General features: G+C 41.2%; 1 protein-coding gene across 4 annotated transcripts in view; it reads right to left on the reverse strand.

Annotated features, from left to right (window-relative positions):
* Positions 1-6,987: 6,987 nt before the first annotated feature.
* osbpl1a (oxysterol binding protein-like 1A) overlaps positions 6,988-20,846 on the reverse strand; it is a 32,656-nt gene continuing 18,797 nt past the window's right edge. For 2 of the 4 annotated variants that reach the window (XM_076278808.1, XM_076278805.1), the window contains exons 15-29: positions 18,171-18,277; positions 17,093-17,255; positions 16,293-16,500; positions 14,124-14,199; positions 13,750-13,884; positions 13,273-13,370; positions 12,778-12,960; positions 12,176-12,283; positions 11,766-11,855; positions 11,423-11,546; positions 10,930-11,043; positions 10,116-10,239; positions 9,764-9,854; positions 9,097-9,117; positions 6,988-8,614 (exon numbers count right to left, since the gene is read on the reverse strand). In XM_076278808.1, the coding sequence (XP_076134923.1) occupies positions 8,512-8,614; positions 9,097-9,117; positions 9,764-9,854; positions 10,116-10,239; positions 10,930-11,043; positions 11,423-11,546; positions 11,766-11,855; positions 12,176-12,283; positions 12,778-12,960; positions 13,273-13,370; positions 13,750-13,884; positions 14,124-14,199; positions 16,293-16,500; positions 17,093-17,255; positions 18,171-18,277 (1,745 nt within the window). In that variant the 3' untranslated portion in view covers positions 6,988-8,511. The remainder of the gene's footprint in view (positions 8,615-9,096; positions 9,118-9,763; positions 9,855-10,115; positions 10,240-10,929; positions 11,044-11,422; positions 11,547-11,765; positions 11,856-12,175; positions 12,284-12,777; positions 12,961-13,272; positions 13,371-13,749; positions 13,885-14,123; positions 14,200-16,292; positions 16,501-17,092; positions 17,256-18,170; positions 18,278-20,846) is intronic. The other 2 variants (XM_076278806.1, XM_076278807.1) reach the window with 2 other exon arrangements.

Below are 20,846 nucleotides of genomic sequence, written 5' to 3' on the forward strand. Positions count from 1 at the left end.
CAACAACTGAAAAAGAACAAAGAACTGTTTATAAACGGATACCTAGTCAAGATGAAATATGTGCTGAAGTTTCAGTAGTAAGAATCAGATCTCCAGGATTGTCTCCTCGCCATTCAAGTGGAGATGTCTCCAAGAGAGCTTCCACAGAGCAGCTTCAGGTGTCAACCTCTGGCCTGGTGTCAACTCCCAGTGTGTCAGCAGAAGACATTTCTGAACCAACTTTGAGTGTTGAGGAAAAGGTTTTAGACAAAACATCAGATGTAGTTAAATGTTCAAGCCACGATGACCTAGAGAGGAAACCCTCGGAACTGAGAACAAAGGAAGCATCTTCAACTGTTACAGAAAATGGTAGGTGTATTTTTGAGATACTGAAGTAAGGTTGAAAGATTGAAGTTTTTTCTACATTTTACCCAGAATAATCTCTTGCATGGTAGATATGGAGTTTGAATCCACTGACAATTTTAGGCAAAGCTTGCCAAAATCTTGCATGTCTCAGTATACTGTTGGTATGTGAACCACTTTACTTTTTTGGCTATTTAGTCTCCTATTAAATAATAACCTTTTTGTTTCAGAAAACTCAGCTGAAACTTCATTTGATGGTACAACTGAAGCTAAAGTGGCATCGTTGCAATCAAGTTCAGAAAGAACTCAGTCCAATTGCATCTTGGAGGCTGTTGAAGTGGCAGAAATTATTCCTCATGTGGTAATTATTCACAAGGCACCTTCTGGGGCAGAACTTACTGAAACTGGTAGTTCATGCTCATTCGGTCATGGAAGTCTTTCAGCCACCGATAGTTTAGATGTTCAGAAGTCAGTAAGTGGCACTTCTGTTGTAGCACCACCTGAATCAACAGAGGAAAGAGTTGCTTATATAAGGACACCCAGTCAATATGAAATCAGTGGCGAAGTTTTAGTAGTTATAGTCAGATCCCCAAGAGTGTCTCCTCGCCATTCAAGTGGAGATATCTCTAAGAGAGCTTCCTCCGAGCAGCTTCAGGTGCCAACCTCTGGCCTGGCATCCACTCCCACAATGTTAGTAGAAGACACTACTGAACTGCTGATAAGTCATGAAGACGTGTCTTCAGAGAAAACATCAGACATAGCTCAATGTTCAAGTGACAGTATATTAGAGAGGGAGGAGCCATGTGAGACGGCAACAACCAGAGCATCACCACCACCACCTACACCAAGTGGCCAACACATCGCTGAGATGGTGAAGTCAGACGAGAGACTCAAATCTCCAGTGTTATCCCCCAGATCATCAGGGGCATCTGGTAAGAATTTAACCTGATAATAAATACAGTAATATACGATATACTCAAATATTGCAAGTTTTAGTTGTGAAGGCATTTCTTTTTGCCTTTCTACCTGTTTAAATACATGCTGTATGATATAACTACTTCTGTTTCAGAGAAATCAAATGAAATTTCAGTTGATGGTACGCTTGAAGTGACGTTGACATCTTCACAGCCAAGCTTAGAATGTATTCACCCCCTTTCCATGTTGAAAAGTGCCGACGATTCAGAAATGAGTCCTCATATGTTGATCATTCAGAGGGAACCCTCAATAGTGGAAAATCCTGAATCTGATATGACAACAGGGATGTTGGAGAGAATACCACCTGCAGCTTCCAAAAGTTCACTGGATGATGTAAGCCTTTCAGCCTATGACGCTTCAGATGTTGAGAAGTTAGGAAGTGACACTGCTGTCGTAGCAACAACTGAAAAAGAACAAAGAACTGTTTATAAACGGATACCTAGTCAAGATGAAATATGTGCTGAAGTTTCAGTAGTAAGAATCAGATCTCCAGGATTGTCTCCTCGCCATTCAAGTGGAGATGTCTCTAAGAGAGCTTCCACAGAGCAGCTTCAGGTGTCAACCTCTGGCCTGGTGTCAACTCCCAGTGTGTCAGCAGAAGACATTTCTGAACCAACTTTGAGTGTTGAGGAAAAGGTTTTAGACAAAACATCAGATGTAGTTAAATGTTCAAGCCACGATGACCTAGAGAGGAAACCCTCGGAACTGAGAACAAAGGAAGCATCTTCAACTGTTACAGAAAATGGTAGGTGTATTTTTGAGATACTGAAGTAAGGTTGAAAGATTGAAGTTTTTTCTACATTTTACCCAGAATAATCTCTTGCATGGTAGATATGGAGTTTGAATCCACTGACAATTTTAGGCAAAGCTTGCCAAAATCTTGCATGTCTCAGTATACTGTTGGTATGTGAACCACTTTACTTTTTTGGCTATTTAGTCTCCTATTAAATAATAACTTTTTTGTTTCAGAAAACTCAGCTGAAACTTCATTTGATGGTACAACTGAAGCTAAAGTGGCATCGTTGCAATCAAGTTCAGAAAGAACTCAGTCCAATTGCATCTTGGAGGCTGTTGAAGTGGCAGAAATTATTCCTCATGTGGTAATTATTCACAAGGCACCTTCTGGGGCAGAACTTACTGAAACTGGTAGTTCATGCTCATTCGGTCATGGAAGTCTTTCAGCCACCAATAGTTTAGATGTTCAGAAGTCAGTAAGTGGCACTTCTGTTGTAGCACCACCTGAATCAACAGAGGAAAGAGTTGCTTATATAAGGACACCCAGTCAAGATGAAATCAGTGGTGAAGTTTCAGTAGTTATAGTCAGATCCCCAAGAGTGTCTCCTCGCCATTCAAGTGGAGATATCTCTAAGAGAGCTTCCTCCGAGCAGCTTCAGGTGCCATCCTCTGGCCAGGCACTAACTCCCACAGTGTTAGTAGAAGACACTACTGAACTGCTGATAAGTCATGAAGACGTGTCTTCAGAGAAAACATCAGACATAGCTCAATGTTCAAGTGACAGTATATTAGAGAGGGAGGAGCCATGTGAGACGGCAACAACCAGAGCATCACCACCACCACCTACACCAAGTGGCCAACACATCGCTGAGATGGTGAAGTCAGACGAGAGACTCAAATCTCCAGTGTTATCCCCCAGATCATCAGGGGCATCTGGTAAGAATTTAACCTGATAATAAATACAGTAATATACGATATACTCAAATATTGCAAGTTTTAGTTGTGAAGGTATTTCTTTTTGCCTTTCTACCTGTTTAAATACATGCTGTATGATATAACTACTTCTGTTTCAGAGAAATCAAATGAAATTTCAGTTGATGGTACGCTTGAAGTGACGTTGACATCTTCACAGCCAAGCTTAGAATGTATTCAACCCCCTTCCATGTTGAAAAGTGCCGACGATTCAGAAATGAGTCCTCATATGGTGATTATTCAGAAGGAACCCTCAATAGTGGAAAATCCTGAATCTGATATGACAACAGGGGTGTTGGAGAGAATACCACCTGCAGCTTCCAAAAGTTCACTGGATGATGTAAAACATTTAGCCTATGACACTTTGGATGTTGAGAAGTCAGAAAGTGGCACTGCTGTCGTGGCATCACCTGAAAAAGAACAAAGAACTGTTTATATACGGATACCTAGTCAAGATGAAATATGTGCTGAAGTTTCAGTAGTAAGTATCAAATCTCCACAATTGTCTCCTCGCCATTCAAGTGGAAATGTCTCTGAGAGAGTTTCCACAGAGCACCTTCAAGTGTCAACCTCTGGCCTGCTGTCAGCTCCCACTGTCCCAACGTCAGCAAAAGACGTTTCAGAGGACACTTTCAAGATGCAAGCAAATGGAATTGGATCTCCCATAACATCATCAACATTCAGTGAAGGATCTTTTCACCTGGATCCATCACAGAGTTTCAGCCCAGTCAGAAGTCCCTCTGCTATCCTTCTAAAAACAAAAGATCATCTGAAAGAAGCTAAAATATCTTGTGAGGAGATGCTGGCACAGGACACAACAAAAATATTGTCTCAAGAAAAGATTCCATCCCCAGGATTATCCCCTACGGTCTCTGAAATTATAGGTGTCTGGTGTGGTAAGTGTTTCTCTTGTCTGTCCAATTGTAATTATCCAGAGTGATATATTATTCAGACGATTTTCTTTGTTTAACTTAATAAGTTAACTTGATGTACATTACATTTTCACTGTCTATTCCCCAATATAACAGACAATTTATCTGAAGAGCAGCTGGATGAAACGGATGAATTACTGGAAGGTCTGTTCCTTAAGTGGTCTAGAAAAGCATGTGTGTCAGGTAAGCGTAAAGCCTAAATTATGTCTGTAGCACAATGCTTTATTAAAGGGATTCGGGTATTTTATTTAAGAACATGTACAGGGACAGTCTTGCATGGTTGTTCTTTTAGCCTCTATTGCTTTAATAGAGGACACAGATGTGTTCTGTGGGTCTATCCAAGTCAGCGTTATATTTGATTGAATATTTGGCACACAGCAGAGTCATTGGACTTGGAAACTGAGACTGACATAAATGAAGTGGCAATTGTGGAGGAAGTGCATCAGCAGTCTTCCAAAACCGACTTCCCTGAAAATCTAAAAAACACCATACCTGCTGCAACAACAATATCTGCTACAGCCTTGATAGCACCTTCTACTAGAATACCAAGTAAAGACAGTGTAGAGGTGATGCCAACACTGTCAAGAGAGAAAATCACATCTCCTAGATTGTCTCCTAAATCATCCTATGTTCTACGTAAGTGAAGTTTAGAGGTAACCTGACTCTCGCCAGATGAATTTCGTTCCGCCTAGCTCCACTCATCCATCTGGGATCGATCCATTGGAGTGGTGCTTCAGAAGGCTGGGCCTTATTAAAAAATCAGGTTGTTTTAGAGGAGCCATAGCATCAAATATAACTTGCTGCAAATGGAAATAAAATGAGTAATTGACTAAAGTGGTCCTTAAAGTGTGATTGAAATTATTTGTTTTTCTTTTCTATAGAGAGGTCGTCTCCTGATGGACATCAAAGCAGATGTCTATCACCACTGTCAAGCAGCGTAAGAGGCCATTCCCCAGAGAGACTGGAATCTCCTCGGTCATCGCCAGTCACAGGTGAGATGTCCAGAACTTACCACCTGTGGCCAGCCAATCACTAGAATTATATATATATATATATATATATATATTTATAGATACTCTGTATAATATACATAGAAAGAGAGATACACAGGGAGAGACATATTTGCTGTTCTTTTATATTTGTTTCTATTTTAGAGTTTCTGTCCTCAGTTGAATGGGCAACACAGACTTCCAGATCATCACTCCCTATTATTGATAAAGCCACACAGATGTCTAGAACCTCACTCCTATCAATCAGTCAAGCCTCTCAAACATCAAGAACACTGCTAGCAGGGGCTAAGCAAGAATCAAGACCATCATTTCCATCTGTTGATCAAGAGACTCAGATATCCTGGACATTGCCTCAGGGTATTGATAAGAGAACTCAGATATCAAGAACACCAGTGACATCTTCTGACCAGGGCTCACAAATGGCATCAGTCAATCTGCACAATCAGGGCACACAGATGATTATTCCGCAAGGGGTATCAGTAACTAAAACGACTGTTGACTCAAAGAAATTGATTTGCCAATCCTCATCAGCTGGTAATTGGGGTTTGTGTCTGCCTGATTAGTGTTTTTATATGCTAACTTGATTTCACTTAATGCTTCACTTGACTTCACTTAAAGGTTGTATCAGCGATTGCAGGCCCAAAAAAGGCCCAAACTTAATGATCACATTCATCTAATCTTTCCTGACGATCCGCTAGCTGTCCGCCCCATAAGCAGGCCGTCAAAAAAACGCGTCTCTGTAGGCAGCCTAGGCTCTGAGATCTGCACACAAAAACAAATGCTATCAACAAGTGTTGGCAACTACTCAAAGGTAAAATAAAGTGTTCCAACCAATAACCGACAAAATGCACGTTCAGGAGAAATTCAATTGCACAAGAGTGGGGGGGGCGGGGGGATGGGGGGTTAGCTAGCTAGCTCTCTGTTTTGTTTGAACATCAACAGAAGTGACGTTAACCTGCCATCGCTGATACAACCTTTAACTTTGACTTAAATTTTGGTAAAATATTAACATTTGTTACTATTTAAACCATTTTGTACTGCTGCATACCTGCTCGAGTATGAGATAGTGTGTTTAAATATAAATATATCATTATAAATATATCAAAATATGAATACAATGAACCAGCCGTGTGATGGCATACACCTGTGATAATGGTAAATTCCTCTTCTGGTTGTTAGATGATGGAAAGCAGTCTGCACATGATATCAGTCCTGGAGGTTTTAAGGAGGCTGAAGAAACGCAGAAGGATAAGATATGGACTCTCTACCACTTAGGACAAAAGAACGATGAAGGGTTGTTGTCCACACAAGTACTGTCTGAACCTCCATTTAATGGAGAGGCCTACATCCGAAACTTTGGGACAGGGGCTGTCCTTCTCTCAGAGCGGCGTAGAGAGAGACTGAAACCACTTTCAGCCCCTATTAGGGGGAGGCTAGTTTCAGCCAGTGCTTTTAAGCCTGGGCAGAGGCCATCCTCCCTCGGACCTAGTGAAGTGGTCATCCGGCCCCCTCATCCACCAAGCAGGTCCTCCTCAACTCTGCCTGACTATGTGTTGGTGGTGGACACTGAGACTGTTAATCTGGACAATTTCTTTAATGCACCAGGAACAAACCAAGTCCAAACAAATGCCTTGGCTTGGATGTCCAGTCAATTTTGATAAACAGATGCCCTTGTTTTCCATCCCTCTCTATTTCAAGAGAAAATGTATTATAACTTTACTGGTGACCAAGTTCAGCTTGGTATTGATAGTGGTACATTTTCTTGAGGCTTTGAAATAAAGACCAATGAACTAGTTTCAATATTATGCTCATTGAAAGTTTGACTGTCAAAGATTTTCTGCTCACTTGTAATAGTAACAGTACAATACCATATACTAAACCATATATTATATTATATAATATATATATATATATATATATATATATATATATATATATATATATATATATACACCACTATCATTTATCATAGCAGTAAAAGAGCTTGTATAGATTTCCTGTATGGGATTCATGAGAGAGTCTTGAAATTGTTAAATGATTTATTTAGTGACTTGTATATGAAGACAGTCCATATTCACAAACTTGCCAAACAAATACATAGATAAGACCTCACACATCTAAGACATCTCCCAAATATATCTATACATAAAGTAAACATATTCATGGGTCATCGGTAACATTATTTATATCAGCAGATCATTGGTGTTTTGTACTTTTTATGGTTAAAAAGCAAGACATTGTCCAAACAAGAGTCATTGATATCTAACACTTTTTCTTACATTCGTTCAGAAGGTCACTTGGGTATAGCAATTTCCACTCATACTCTCTTCATTACAAACATACACTCATGTCATGTCCAGGCAGCACAACACACAGCACACAGATGCACTTAATGTACAGAAATGACAAAGTACTGACTACCTCCCGAGGTTAGTAATAACAGACTCACATTTTCACACTTTTTACAAAGTAAAGTAACATGACTTATTTCACTTAGCAACAGCTTTAGCAAAAATGTGACCTCTAGTTTGAAATACTGGGCCCTTTATTGTTAATCGGTAATTTGTGTAAGGGCCAAGGTAAGGCAAATCTACAGATCCGCAGTGCAAGTAATTGAGATGACCATATCTAAGGGTAATCACCACCTTGATGCAACTGACATTCATAGAAGAATGGTGGTGTCCAGCGTCCACAAATATGGCTGGTGAAAATACAGAAATACATGAACACAGAAGTAGAAAAGCAGACCAAGGAACACCAAAACAAAGAAAAGTCTGACATATCTAAACATTTGTGAAACCATGTATGAAGAGTTCAATATGCCCGCACATATCCAACAGCACACGTCTGGCCACATGGTGGTGTCAGACTCATAAAATGAAAGCAGCTTCAACAACAGACACTGACACCATCCCACAACCTAGCCAGGATCAGCTCAGCACATTAGATCATATACCTACAGGTCAGGTTGTATATACTGTTTGCTTTTCACAAGTAAAAAAGGAGCATAGAGCTGTAGCACTGAGAAAGAATCACAGCTCAAGATCAACTCTCTGGTTGTTGACTGAAGTCCCAAATAAAACCAATACTCTGACGATGACATTAAATCTGCTCACTTGCCACAAGCTGGAAGAGCACTGCTGAATATAATACTCCTTTGCTGTAATAATTTTGCTCGAATTCAACTACAGTACATTTAAATATGATCTTGTAACAGGGCCCTTGGATACATTTTTTTTCACAATCCTCATCATTGTCATATCCCTTAAAAAAAAAAAAAACAAGGCTAAAGTAAAACAAAACAGTTTAAACATAGGGGGAAGAAAACACCTACAGCTACATTATAGCCGGATAAAAAGTTAAATCTAGAAGTATTGCTTTCACAATGCTGCCGTCATCTCCATTTACAGCAGTGCAACACTGATGGACAGCAGCATTAACAGTTTTGGAATGTTATTAGGCATGTAAAAATAGCTGTGTCTAGCATGCATAGATAACCAGCTACAAAAAAAGACACAGAATGTAATTTGTGTTTGTCGAGTTTGTTAGTAAATATCAGGCAGCTGGCTGTAGTTCCTGTCCCAGTAGCCACTGGAGAAGATCCAGTCCTGAGCTCCGTTATGGGGGTTCGGACCCTGGTGAAACCATCTGTTCACAGAATGGGGCAAACATCAGAATTCAGCCTATCATATACAGACCTATTAGAACTGACATGGAATGCTACTTTTGCAGTATGGCATCATAGTGTTTAGATACTTTAGTGTATATGTTGACCATTAGATGGTGCTATCCTTTCAGCTATACAGGAATACATTGGAGTTGAGCCTTTGGCTAGCCGACAGGAGCAATCTCCTGCGCTTGTTTCTGTAAAATGTTAAATTATTTAAATTTAACATTTGCTGATGTGACCATAAAACAAATGTTTTAACTTGTTTAATGTCAGAAACTGTAGTAACATCAAAGCCTTGTCTTTTTTTTAAGCCAGAGGAAATGGTGCGGAACTTGCAAAAAAGAGCTGTCACTCAATTTGCAAGACTACGGACATAGGCTTACTGGAAGCATGCCAAGACTCAGAAGCAGAGAGAGAAAAAGAGGGAGAGAGAGAGAGAGTCAGAGAAAGAAAGTCAAACCTGGGGCCGAGGGCAGGGCTTCTGTGCACCACGGCGATTGGGATGCATGGCAAGCAGTGAGATGGCAAGAGAGAAAACCAGAGATGAACTTTCAGGTAAATGCAATGCAGGTTCCACATACCAACGTCACAACATTAGCAAGCATGAAATGACTTCCATCTGCCTCGCCACCACAGCTGTAGGCTGGTAATAGCATAGCAATGGCCTCTTAACTTTGCCATCCGAGAGTGCCCACGGCTCAAGAGATGAAGATGGCGTGACTCTCATGAGAACTAATGCGGCAATGAAGTCAACGTCTGAACATGTGTTGCCGTCTCGTATTCAGACTTGCGTCATCCAGGTTTTGTCTTTTTCATCACCTCAGCAGCAGGTTCACTTTCCAAGCACATGATAATGCATGATTTTTTTCACCAGTTGGTTTTGGTGGGTTTTCTACTAGTTCCTAGAAATCAACCTGCAGTTACTGCACTGATGAATAACTGACTTATGCATAATACTTATTTCAAGTAGAAATAAGGTGTCCAAAACAAACAGTGACGTTTCTGAATAGAAGAGACAGACACTTGTTGAGGTTCACTTTGCTTTTGCCACTTGAGAGAATGCCAGTTTTCTTATCCTGGATCAGAGATATCTTGGCAGCTGTCGGGAACAGGGACAGTGCACTCACTTAGTCTTCCATTCCTCGTTTGTCTGGGAGCGTTTCTTACGTGCTGCTCTCTGCTTCTCCTCCAACCGCTTCTTCTCCTCACTTGCCAAGTCTGTGTCATGGCGAAATGGACGATTTAGCATTAACTCGCAAAACTTATAAAAATACACTTTGAGCTCTTTAGAGAAAAGCGGCGTGATTGGAAACAGCATAGCCGACAGCAAGGATAATATTTCACAATTTGAACACGGTAGGTTCTCAGCCAAAACCACTTGTAATATAACCTTGTATTAATTCTTAAGAAAGTAGAAAAGCCAAAACAAATCAAATACGAATATCAAGTTAAGTGCAGAATAAACCAGCAAAAGCCAACCGATGTCTCCATTTTCCATGGCCCGAATGTCTGGTCTCAGTCTGCAGTCGGTCTTGGGGATTACTTCCTCAATCTCCTTATCCAGCTCGTTCAGCTGCATGGCAAACATGGTAAAGCTGTACATCTGCAGGGCAGGCAGAAAGGACAGAACGGGTCAGAAAAGGAAAACGACAGATACAGTATGTGTCCCTGAATGTAACATGCAGGCAAAACCCATGGCATTCATGGCCTTGAATCAAATCAATTTCCGCTCTGTGCAGAGATACCTCTATGTTTATTTAGTCAACATCATGATGGATTAGATAGCCAGCAGGTTATCATTTCCATTTGTCACTTAAATACTATATATTAGGAAGAAAAAGTAGACAGCGCAGGTTACTTTTAATCAGTGGAACTGGATGGATTGGATAAGCTGTGTAATTCAATGGTCCTCCAGGCACTAAAGAATTTAACCAAACAAGCTTACTTAACTTCCTCAGTATTTTTACCAGTGTGTGTGCCCACGGTGATAGGAGCCCAATTAATCCACTAGCTGAGGACATTTTAAATGCTTTATATTTTATATTTTTACCAATGTGTCTACCCTCTGTGACGGGAGCAGAACATATATTCTATGCTTTATACTTTTTACCAGTGCATGTGCCCTCTGTGATAGGAGCCCAATTAGTCTACCAGAACAGCAGCAGGACTTCTGGAGCCATTAAATTCAAACAAAATTGGACAAAGTCCCAAATACTCCCCCTTCCTTCCTTATGGACACGGCTTATACGAGACTGCTGTGGGTGGTCTGAGTGGAGAGTAACCTCTGGCTGACCTGTGCTGAGTTCGGTGGCCGGGGCGCTATCCTCCATAGTAGCTGGCTGCCAGGGATCGCCGCCACAGTGTCGCTCTCAGGTAACGGACTGGCATCCGACTCACCACCCGCACCCTGGGACCGAGAGGAAAATGTCGGAAAGAGAAGATAAAGGTCACTCTGATGCAAATTGTGCAACTTCAGTCGTCTCTCCTTGCTTTATTCACCAACTTCCACCACGGTTAACCAATGCAGGATGATATCATTTCATGTCACTGAGCACAATACAGTAAATCACTCAAATGACTAATGAAGGATGACTGGTTCTTAGGCAGTTATATCATTGGGTAATGATAGCCAGATGTATTTTTTTAATTCATCCATCACCATCACAATACAAACATGGATGCAAGAACGCACATGTAGGTTAAAACCGCCATACATATCAAATATCAAAGAAACACAAAGTCACGTAAATCTAGGAAAGAGTGCTTGCGGTTTCAGTGCAACAAACCGATTTATTGCTCTTTTCCTCCGCCGCCTTCTTGTCATTGGTCTTATGGGCCTCAAATGTTGCGGGGTCCACTGTGTACAAACACTCTGTCCACTTGCCATACAGCATGCACAGCTTCTTTTTACTGAATTAAAAATAATGACATAGATGTGAAAAACAGGTGGCAATTATGAACCAAAAACTTGATAAAATGAGCAAATACTAAAAAAATGTAAATCATTTATGGGTCTAACTAAAACCAGTTGAGATGGTGGGTGATATAAGGGAAGTTGTGGGAGGTCATGTGCTACACCACACAGTTGCTACACACATTTCCAAACTCAGTCAGGCTGTCATGAGGTACCTTTTGTCAAGGATGTAGCCTTCAACTTTGTGCAACTCTTTGCCAAAGAGCCCACAAGGTTTGAAATTTAGATGGCATCTTTCCCCAGTTCTGTGAAAACATTGCAAACCTTCAACTGATATATTTAGCAAGTATCTAATTTTTAGGGGTGTACAAAGTAGCTTGGAGAAATAAACAAGTCAAATTAAGCAAAATCAGACTGAGCATCTCTACTGTATTAAATATTTTATTCTACTTTCTATTTTATGTATTAAATAATTTATGTTGCAGACCACCATTTGGCATAAAATATCTTCAAGGCTCCCAACCCCCAGACGCAAAAGCAATCAAACAGCATAATCCATAAAAACTGTTGAATGACGTCAAAAAAAAAAACACAAAATGAAGATGTTGGCAAGTGTTGCACTCACTGATGGTTTATTATCTCCATATTACCATACTGCTCGATCCACAGTTGACCAACGATAATGTTGTGTACACAACACGTAGGATTAGTCCAGGTGTAAGCTTCATTATGTCTGGGAGGAAGCACAGGGTTGTGTATTAGTTTACAGACTCAAGTTACTTTTCACAACAACTTACTTACAACATAAAAAGGCAACTGGTCAAAGTGTTTTGAACGACAAATATTTTATAACTGTAGCGAGAGAGAGGAGTTTTACAGGAGCAACACGGATGTTTAAACTTCAGATGTTTTTTTTAGTGTGCCAACATAAGGGACTAACGTTTCAACGTTCTGCCACGTCAGAGTCTAGTGGACTCCTCTCTCTCGCTACAATTGGTCCTCTCCCGTTGACGCACTAGATAGTTATTTACAGAAGCGCGGAGGAACAAAATTTTTTCTATGTATTTTAAAACTGTATTTGTGCTTTTACCATTCACCTTTACTGTTTCTGTTTTGCAATTTATATTTATGAGTTCCATTCCTTTTCCACTTTACTTCTTTCCCTGTCTATCCTTGCGTTAATCATTATCAGCGAGCGATATAAAAGAATATGTATAGGATTCTTACTTGGGAAGCTCTAGGGTGATGGCGCCTTTGGGCTCAGCCTCCACACTCTTTCCCCAGAACTTGAGCTTGGGGTAGATGGAGCCGTGGAACACAAAGTCTTTCTGGAGCCCCTCAGCATGGAAGGCACTCACTGGAGGGTGGTGGCTCACCTGCTCCGACATCAGTCTGAAGCCCAAGTCTTCTCTGGGAGGAGGGGGAGAGAGGCACACAGTTACAAATAGTTTGTGTGTGTGTGTGTGTGTGTGTGTGTGTGTGTGTGTGTGTGTGTGTGTGTGTGTGTGTGTGAGAGAGAGAGAGAGAGAGAGAGAGAGAAAGAAAGAGTAAGAGAGGAAGAATGGGAGAAGAAAAACATGCAGGAGGGAGAGACATACAATAGGGCTAAGGTTAAGAGCCAGGAGAAGGAGGAACAAAGAGGAGGTGAACTGGGGGGAAAGGAAAATCCAATATCCAATGAAATGAATGGAAGTCTGCTCATTACACACCAGCGGCTCTTACCTGACAAGCTCGTAGGTCTCCCCCAGCAAGGGGTTGAATGGCTTCCCCGTCCTCTCCCACTGAGAAGCAACCGCAGACACAGCGAACGCTGCCACACACTGCGAAACACCAGGGGTCAGAGCAGGACATCAAAACACACTCCGCAGACGGCTCTTCAAAAGCCGCTTTCACACAAAGCGGGGCAATTCCAACTAAGCAGAGAATAAGATTTGAAAATGGAGGCAAAAGAGATGCACCACTGACTCTGTGAGGAATGCTTTCAGAAAGGCAGTGTGAGCCGTCTAGACAGACACTCATTCAACACCTCAACTTACTTTCTTCTTATCTTTTCTTTTTATTTTTTTTCATGAGTCGATTCGAGAGCAATAACCAAAGTCTTTCACTTGCGCCTGCCTTTGAATAATGGAGTCGAAAGAAAGAATGGAAAATCAATGTGCAGATTAAGGCGAAGGAGCCTTGAGAGTGTCCTCTCCTCACCCTCATCCTCTCGATGGAGTCCGTGGAGGTGTTGGCCTGGTGGATGAGGTACGTATGCTCCATGTACTCAGATAGCCTCTGAAGAAAGCTGAGGGGTTCATTAAAGATGACAGGCATGGTGATCTTAGACAGCTCCTGAAGGTGGCAGAGAGGGAGAGATAGACAGTTGACAGTTAGAGAGGGAGAGAGAGAAGTGACAGAAAGAGAGATCGGAGGGAAGAGAAAAACTTCCAAAAACATTTCCACAAACATCTTGACTGTAACAACCATGACTACATGCAATGCTACTGATATGGGTAGACTGATTGAACCATTCAACCACACCTGCTACCCTCATTTAGATGTGAAATATGTCATCTCAAAAGGAATCTCACCATTCCAATGCATTTTCGAAGAATACTCCAGATGCTGAAGTCATTTCTGGAGAACATGGGTGCTGGCAAAGTCGACCTGGAGAAAAACATACACACACACACACACACAATAGAATAATGAAATTAATGACATTTTCAAACACAAATACAGGGGACTGAATGACAAAATGACTACACTGCAGCTTCCCAAAGGGGCTTTAGAAATTATATAAAAGGCCCATAACATTTTTGCTACATACAGTACTCCCATTTAACAGAATGTGAGTAGTTACTGGGGATAACCGTAACGCTCTCTTAAGTGTCCCCAGCTGTCTAGACTAGATTTGCCATCAGACAGGTAAATGGATGCTTTATCTCTTATTCAGATGAACCACGCCTCTAGTCAGATCACGTTCAGGGAAGTGGCCCATAGGATCCTGCTCTTTCAGCTGCTGTGCGCACTTGCAGCGGTGTCAGTGAAGGGGGAAAGGTCACCAGCTGGACGGTCAGTTAGGATGGACTGAAGTTCATTTTCAACAGCGCAACAATTGCTCCAACTTACACCATGCTGAGTTGTAGAAAAACTACAACCTGAAGATCCTTAACCATAAGCCACATTCTAAGGGATGGGGCTATTAGATAAAGACAGAAACTCAAAGAGACTTAAAGAGAATTAAAGCTGGAAACAAAGAGCTGCTAAGAATTCTTGGCACCTACTATCAGGAACATTTACCGGTACATTTCATCCAACTCGATAACATATTTTAAGTGATTCATTAAAATTCACTAAAAGAAAATGGGAGTGAGTATAACCTGCTTTGTGTTGAACCGCACGGCTCAGCCCTGCACACGCCCAGACCCGAACCCGCAAACAACAGCACCTCGGATCGGAAGTCGAGCGTGCTAGCAATTGGACTAAAAGCCCAGGCTGCTAGCTCTCTTGCCAGCGCTAACTCTTAAGGCGCCGGAAGGGAGGTTTACCAACGTACATACTGCACAGCTACGGACCAGCTGGTTACCGTTACATGAGCCTGTTTCCATCTATATGGAAAAATTAAAATGTGCACTCTTTAACCTAACTTTTAACACCAACAACAAAACAAAATTGCAACAAAACTTTTTTATGCAAACAGTTTTCCCCCCCCATCAACCATTGCCATATTAAACCCTATACACATCTGAAGTTAATGTAAATTCAAAGCATGTACACATAGGATTTCCTATTCGGACGGTCAAATTCCCCTTGGGGAGTTGGCTGGAAACTCCGCTATTGATTGTCAGCTACTTATTGGGCTCCATGCAATAATCAGAGGTTTCATCCACTCTGCTTATGCCGAAACTTATTTTAGAGAAAATACTTGTTGTATAGTATTTCTTTATGAAATGCATTTAAGTATAAATCATGGATTAAGCCTCGTCCTAGGCTAAAACCTTTTTTTCAATGGAAAGAACTAAGCTTAATCCAAACACTGCAAACCGGCCCCTTGTATGTGTGAAGCCTTTGATTCCAAGCCCCCTCACCCCCCCTCATATTTCATAGTTTAGGTTGAGCTCTGTTTACACAGTAATACCATTCATAGTTTACACATGGGAAAAAGTGCAGGCAAAAGTTCAGTAACATTCAATTACATCTACCAGTAAGAGAAATGGCCATTGGGCCAGACAAATAGTTTTCATGAAACTGCTCCAGCCATCAATCACTCAGCAACGAACACTAAGCACATCAGTCAGCACAGGGTGCTTTCACAGTTCAAATTACGGCATTACATGGCCAGCTCATCAATCTTTAAGCGCGCCATTTCATTGTGAGACCCTCCATTGCCTGATCCAACCTAAATTATTCACTCGCACGATTTGACGAGCAACAACAATGCTGCCAGCGGTGCAGACGCCGTTTTGCAGCAGGGTCAGACTAAAACTGTGGGGGAAAAAAATCTATTAAACTTGTGAATAATGCACTGCATGTTTAACCTGGGCAAGACAGATAATATAAATATAAAAATAAAGGAGGCCTAGTGTCAACTCAAAAACTGTGGCTGGTGATTAAACAGGCTACTAAAGTTGGATTACCAATGGACACCACATTCAACTGACAGCAAAAGCATGGTTTTATATGTACAGTATAGTGACTGTCTATGACTAAGTCAGTGAATGTGTGTGTGTTGCATGCATGACTGTGACACACTTTACCTATGCCTCCTCACGCCATTGGGCCTTGCCTCCTCGTCCTCCTCATCGCCGCGGCGATCCTCCTGCGACATCCTGGTGACCGGGCGGCTGCGTGTGCTGCGGAAGAGCTCTGAGCTTTCGTCCTCTTCCTCGCTGTTGATCTCGTCCCCGTCGACAGAGTGGCTGGCCAGCGTCTCGAAGCCGCTCAGCGAGCGCTCGGACTCGGAGTCTGGTGGAGGAGAGAGGCGAAGGGCACGTGTTTAGAGGGATGGGGTGTTGCTGACTGCATCCAACACCTTTGGAAACCTGAGTGGGGTATCGCGTGGCATTTAAAGGGCGCTCACACCAATGCACTCTTCAGGTTTACAAAGTTGCAAGTGCAAACTCCTATTTAATGCTGTTAGGTAATACCAAGCTATAGCACACATCTGTATTATCAGGCTGATCAATGGGTACTGCATGAAGATTTAAGCTTCACCATCTGACAAAGGAAACAGCCTTGTCAATACCTGACATTACTATTGATACTGACCAAATAGTGGACAATAATGGCAAAATATCCACAAAAGTATACTCAACCCATCTCCTCCATTAAAGGACACATAGCAATATATTTATTTACTACACAATTGTTACTAATTAATTAATGGCAGGTACATTTGCTAATATGATTCTCAGTTTAAGCATCGCCATCTCATTTTCTCTGATGATGTAAATATGATCTCTGTGCACTTAGAGTACTCTTCCTAATCACCATAATAACTGCAATGACCCTCCTTCACATCATCGCCACCCCCCCACCCCTTCCGCGTTCCTCTCACCAGAGAGGGCATCGTAGAACTCGTCTTCACTGAGGGCGCCGCGCTGTGACGAGCCCTTGACCACAGACTGTTCCAGTTCATGGTGCTCGGTGGCCAGAGTCTGCAGAGCCTCCGATAGGATCTTGTTCTTCTCCACTTCCTGTTCCAGCCTCTGGCTCCGTGCCTAGCACACACACACACACACACACACACACACACACACACACACACACACACACACACGTGACACAACTACAAAATGACATGTGTATAGAAATGCAAACGGTAAACAAATAGCATTTATGGAACTGAAAAGAAATAAAAATCCAAAGGAAAGGTTTTAAAATGCAATTAAGACCGAGTAGAAGGCAAAAAGCAAATGGTTTAACAATTACTCAAAAACAATGAGAATCGAACAGGTAGTAGTTAAAATAATCATCTAAACAAGCATTAATTGCCATTCTGGAGCATAGTATTAAAATCTGTAATGGATGGCTTTTGAGAAACATACTAAAAGGGGCATAACATTGATTAAATCTACCTGTAAAAAATCATGCTAAATTTCTGTTAGCAAATAAGTGCTTGTTATACACTAACACATGAAAGCAGAATCTACAGTAGGCCTACACGCAGGCACGCACACACGCACACGCGCACACGCACACACAAACGGAGGAAAGTCTTAAAGCCAGTGCATCAGGTGTCCACCAAGTCAGACAATACCCCCGGCGATTGGACAAGATCATGTAACAGCATTGAATGGGAACTTAACCATATACACAAACCCACCAAACCATCAGCCTCTCCTATGTCAAAAAGCCACAACTACAGTACATGACCCAGCACTTCCTCACTAATCATCACTCACCCCGTCTAGGTTGACTGTCTATGTGGGTTGTATCTGACTGTAGATAACGTTCAGTTCAGGATCATTGATTAGGTTTATACAACTGAAGAAACATCCATAAATGTTGTTTATCAGCTGATAAATAAAAGTGTCACATTTTATTTTTTGTAAGCTGAATTAGCCATACACAAATCCTTCCAACCAAAAAAGCTGTGAGTGTTCCCTTACACAGACAGATAAGATATCACATACCCCTTCCTGTTTGGAGAACAGATTGACACACTGACGCAGAGAGGAACACGTGTCGTTGGAAAGCTCGCACATGTCCCGCACTTTCTGCACCATGCCAACAGGAAGCCCTGGAAAAAAACACAAACACCCCGCCAGGCGAGAGTTCGACTTTTTAATTTCCTGAAGATGTCACCAGAGCATCACACCAATGACATCGGGCTGGTTATTATTAAAAGATAAACCATCACTTAGTACAATATTGTTGATGCTTTGCTTCAATTGTGCCGTAGGGCAGAGTGAATAGGGTTCATTATGGGGCTTGTTTGGGCACTCTGCATTCATGAACCAGAAAGAAAGATAATTTCACTGATTGAACTTACTGTTTCTGTTTTTTTATTTATTTTTATTTTTTATTATTATTTATTTATATACACACAATGCAAATCTGTGCCACGGAATAATTTTTAGCTATTCACTTTAAATAATTATTTGTGTCCATTACCAGCTTTATGTTTCATTTCTATTGGGGTAGTTCAACCAAATATCTAAATTCTGTAATTATCTAGCAATCCTGATGCTTACAGTAAGTGGTGGTGTGTCAGTGCAGTAGAAAATTTGTTATCTAATGAAAAGTAAGTGTAGAGAATAAAAGAGCACCTCTACCTCCGTGGAATTGTGCTTAATAATCAGTGGCACTGCACTCTGTGATGAAGCTTGTGATGCTAGCAAGAAGATAATTGCAGATCACAGCTTTCACAGCTACACAATTGAACTGTCAGGGTTGCCTCAAGGCATGGGGAGCACCAGCTACTGGGGTGGAAACTACAATCACTTTATCACCTGGCGGAGAAAATCCTGAAAACCTTTTCATGTTACCATTACAGGCTGAGCGTCAGCCCTTTAAATCTTTTCAGTTGTGTTTTTTTTAACTAACACAATGTTTCTCAGACAGAAAATCAGACTGACAGTAACCTGAAGCTGCCATTTCAGATATTCTATAGTAATTTACTTTATTCCACATGGGTTTTGTGGTTATGGTTATGGTTATGGTTATGGATTTAGCAGACGCCTTTGTCCAAAGCGACATATAAATACAAAACAACATAATAATATTTAAAAATGAACAGGGAACAGATTAAAATCTAGGTCAAATATAGTAAGGAGAATAGTTGTAGTACACAATAATATCAATTCAATCAATAGCCTAATAAAAAAAACAATGTAAAAAAGGGGAAAGGCAATAATAAAACAATAATGTCAATTCAATCAATAATATAAAAACAATAACATGCTAAGACTACATTAAGGAGAATATCAATAATAAACAATAATGTCAAATTAATTAACAGCCCAATTAAAATAAAACAACATTATATAAACCATAACACATAAGCGCTTAAACAACTAAGTATATGTTGAATAGGAATGTCTTTAGACCCCTCTTAAACGACCCAAAACTACCACAGGAACGGAGAGCACTGGGCAGTTCATTCCACCAACATGGAACCACTGAAGAAAAGAGTCTGGAATTAGACCCAGTTTTTATGACTGGTCGACACAACATACGCTCACCAGAAGACCGCAGTGGGCGGTTGGGGATGTAAGGCTTGATTATTGAATTAAAATAACTAGGAGCAGATCTAGTTAGTGTCCTATAGGCCAAAGTGAGAGATTTAAATTTAATTCTGGCTACTATAGGGAGCCAATGGAGAGTAACTAGGAGAGGAGTTACATGTGTCCTCTTTGGCTGATTGAAGACCAGGCGTGCTCCAGCATTTTGAATCAGCTGTAATGATCTTGTTACACAAGCGGGTAAGCCAGCTAATAGCGAATTACAATAGTCCAGCTTAGAGATGACCATGGTCTGAACAAGAAGTTGTGTGGAATCTTGTGTCAGATAAGGTCTGATCTTCCTAATGTTGTAAAGCATAAACCGGCATGATTTTGCAATAGAAGCTATATGCTCAGAGAAGTTAAGTCGGTCATCAATTACAACGCCCAAGTTTCGTGCCGATCTAGTTGGGGTCAGTGAAGTTGAGTCAAGCTGGATGTTAATCTGTTGGGGAATAGCTGTTTTAGCTGGAAACACCAAAAACTCTGTTTTTGAGAGATTAAGCTGAAGGTGCCGATCTTTCATCCAGGCTGAAATATCCTTAAGGCATGCAGAAATCCGGTGGGAAACACTAGAGTCATCAGGTGGGAAAGACAGGTAAAGTTGAGTGTCGTCTGCATAACAGTGATAGTCAAATCCATGGGAGCGAATGGTATCACCTAAGGAAGTGGTGTAAATAGAGAAAAGCAAGGGTCCTAATACTGATCCCTGAGGCACACCTGTGGTGAGGGCATGAGACTTAGATACCTGTCCCTGCCAAGACACGTTGAAAGAACGCCCTTTAAGGTAAGATTTGTGCATGGCTAATGTTGTGCATATATATGGATAAGCAGGGGAAAGCAGTAAAATCAAACTGTCTGAACTCAGTTAGGGTGAGGGGCCAAAACATCCCCTTCCCCCTCAAGACATGACTATGCAATTTAAAGCTTGGCCTTTGTACAAGTTTAATTCACACTTCTGGTAAACTAATAGAATGAATCTAATTATTTGTATCTTTGCAAATCTCTTTGACTGCTGCCATATTGCCAATGACAGATTTCAAATGAAACTGCCTCCTCCTTTTTGTAATTACTAATTACTAAAAC

This window comes from Alosa pseudoharengus, unplaced genomic scaffold (genome assembly GCF_046254945.1).
Source record: "Alosa pseudoharengus isolate Yale_2024_CS ecotype anadromous, Long Island Sound unplaced genomic scaffold, YU_APseudo_1.1 YU_APseudo_1.1_scf_11, whole genome shotgun sequence".
Lineage (NCBI taxonomy): Eukaryota > Metazoa > Chordata > Actinopteri > Clupeiformes > Clupeidae > Alosa > Alosa pseudoharengus.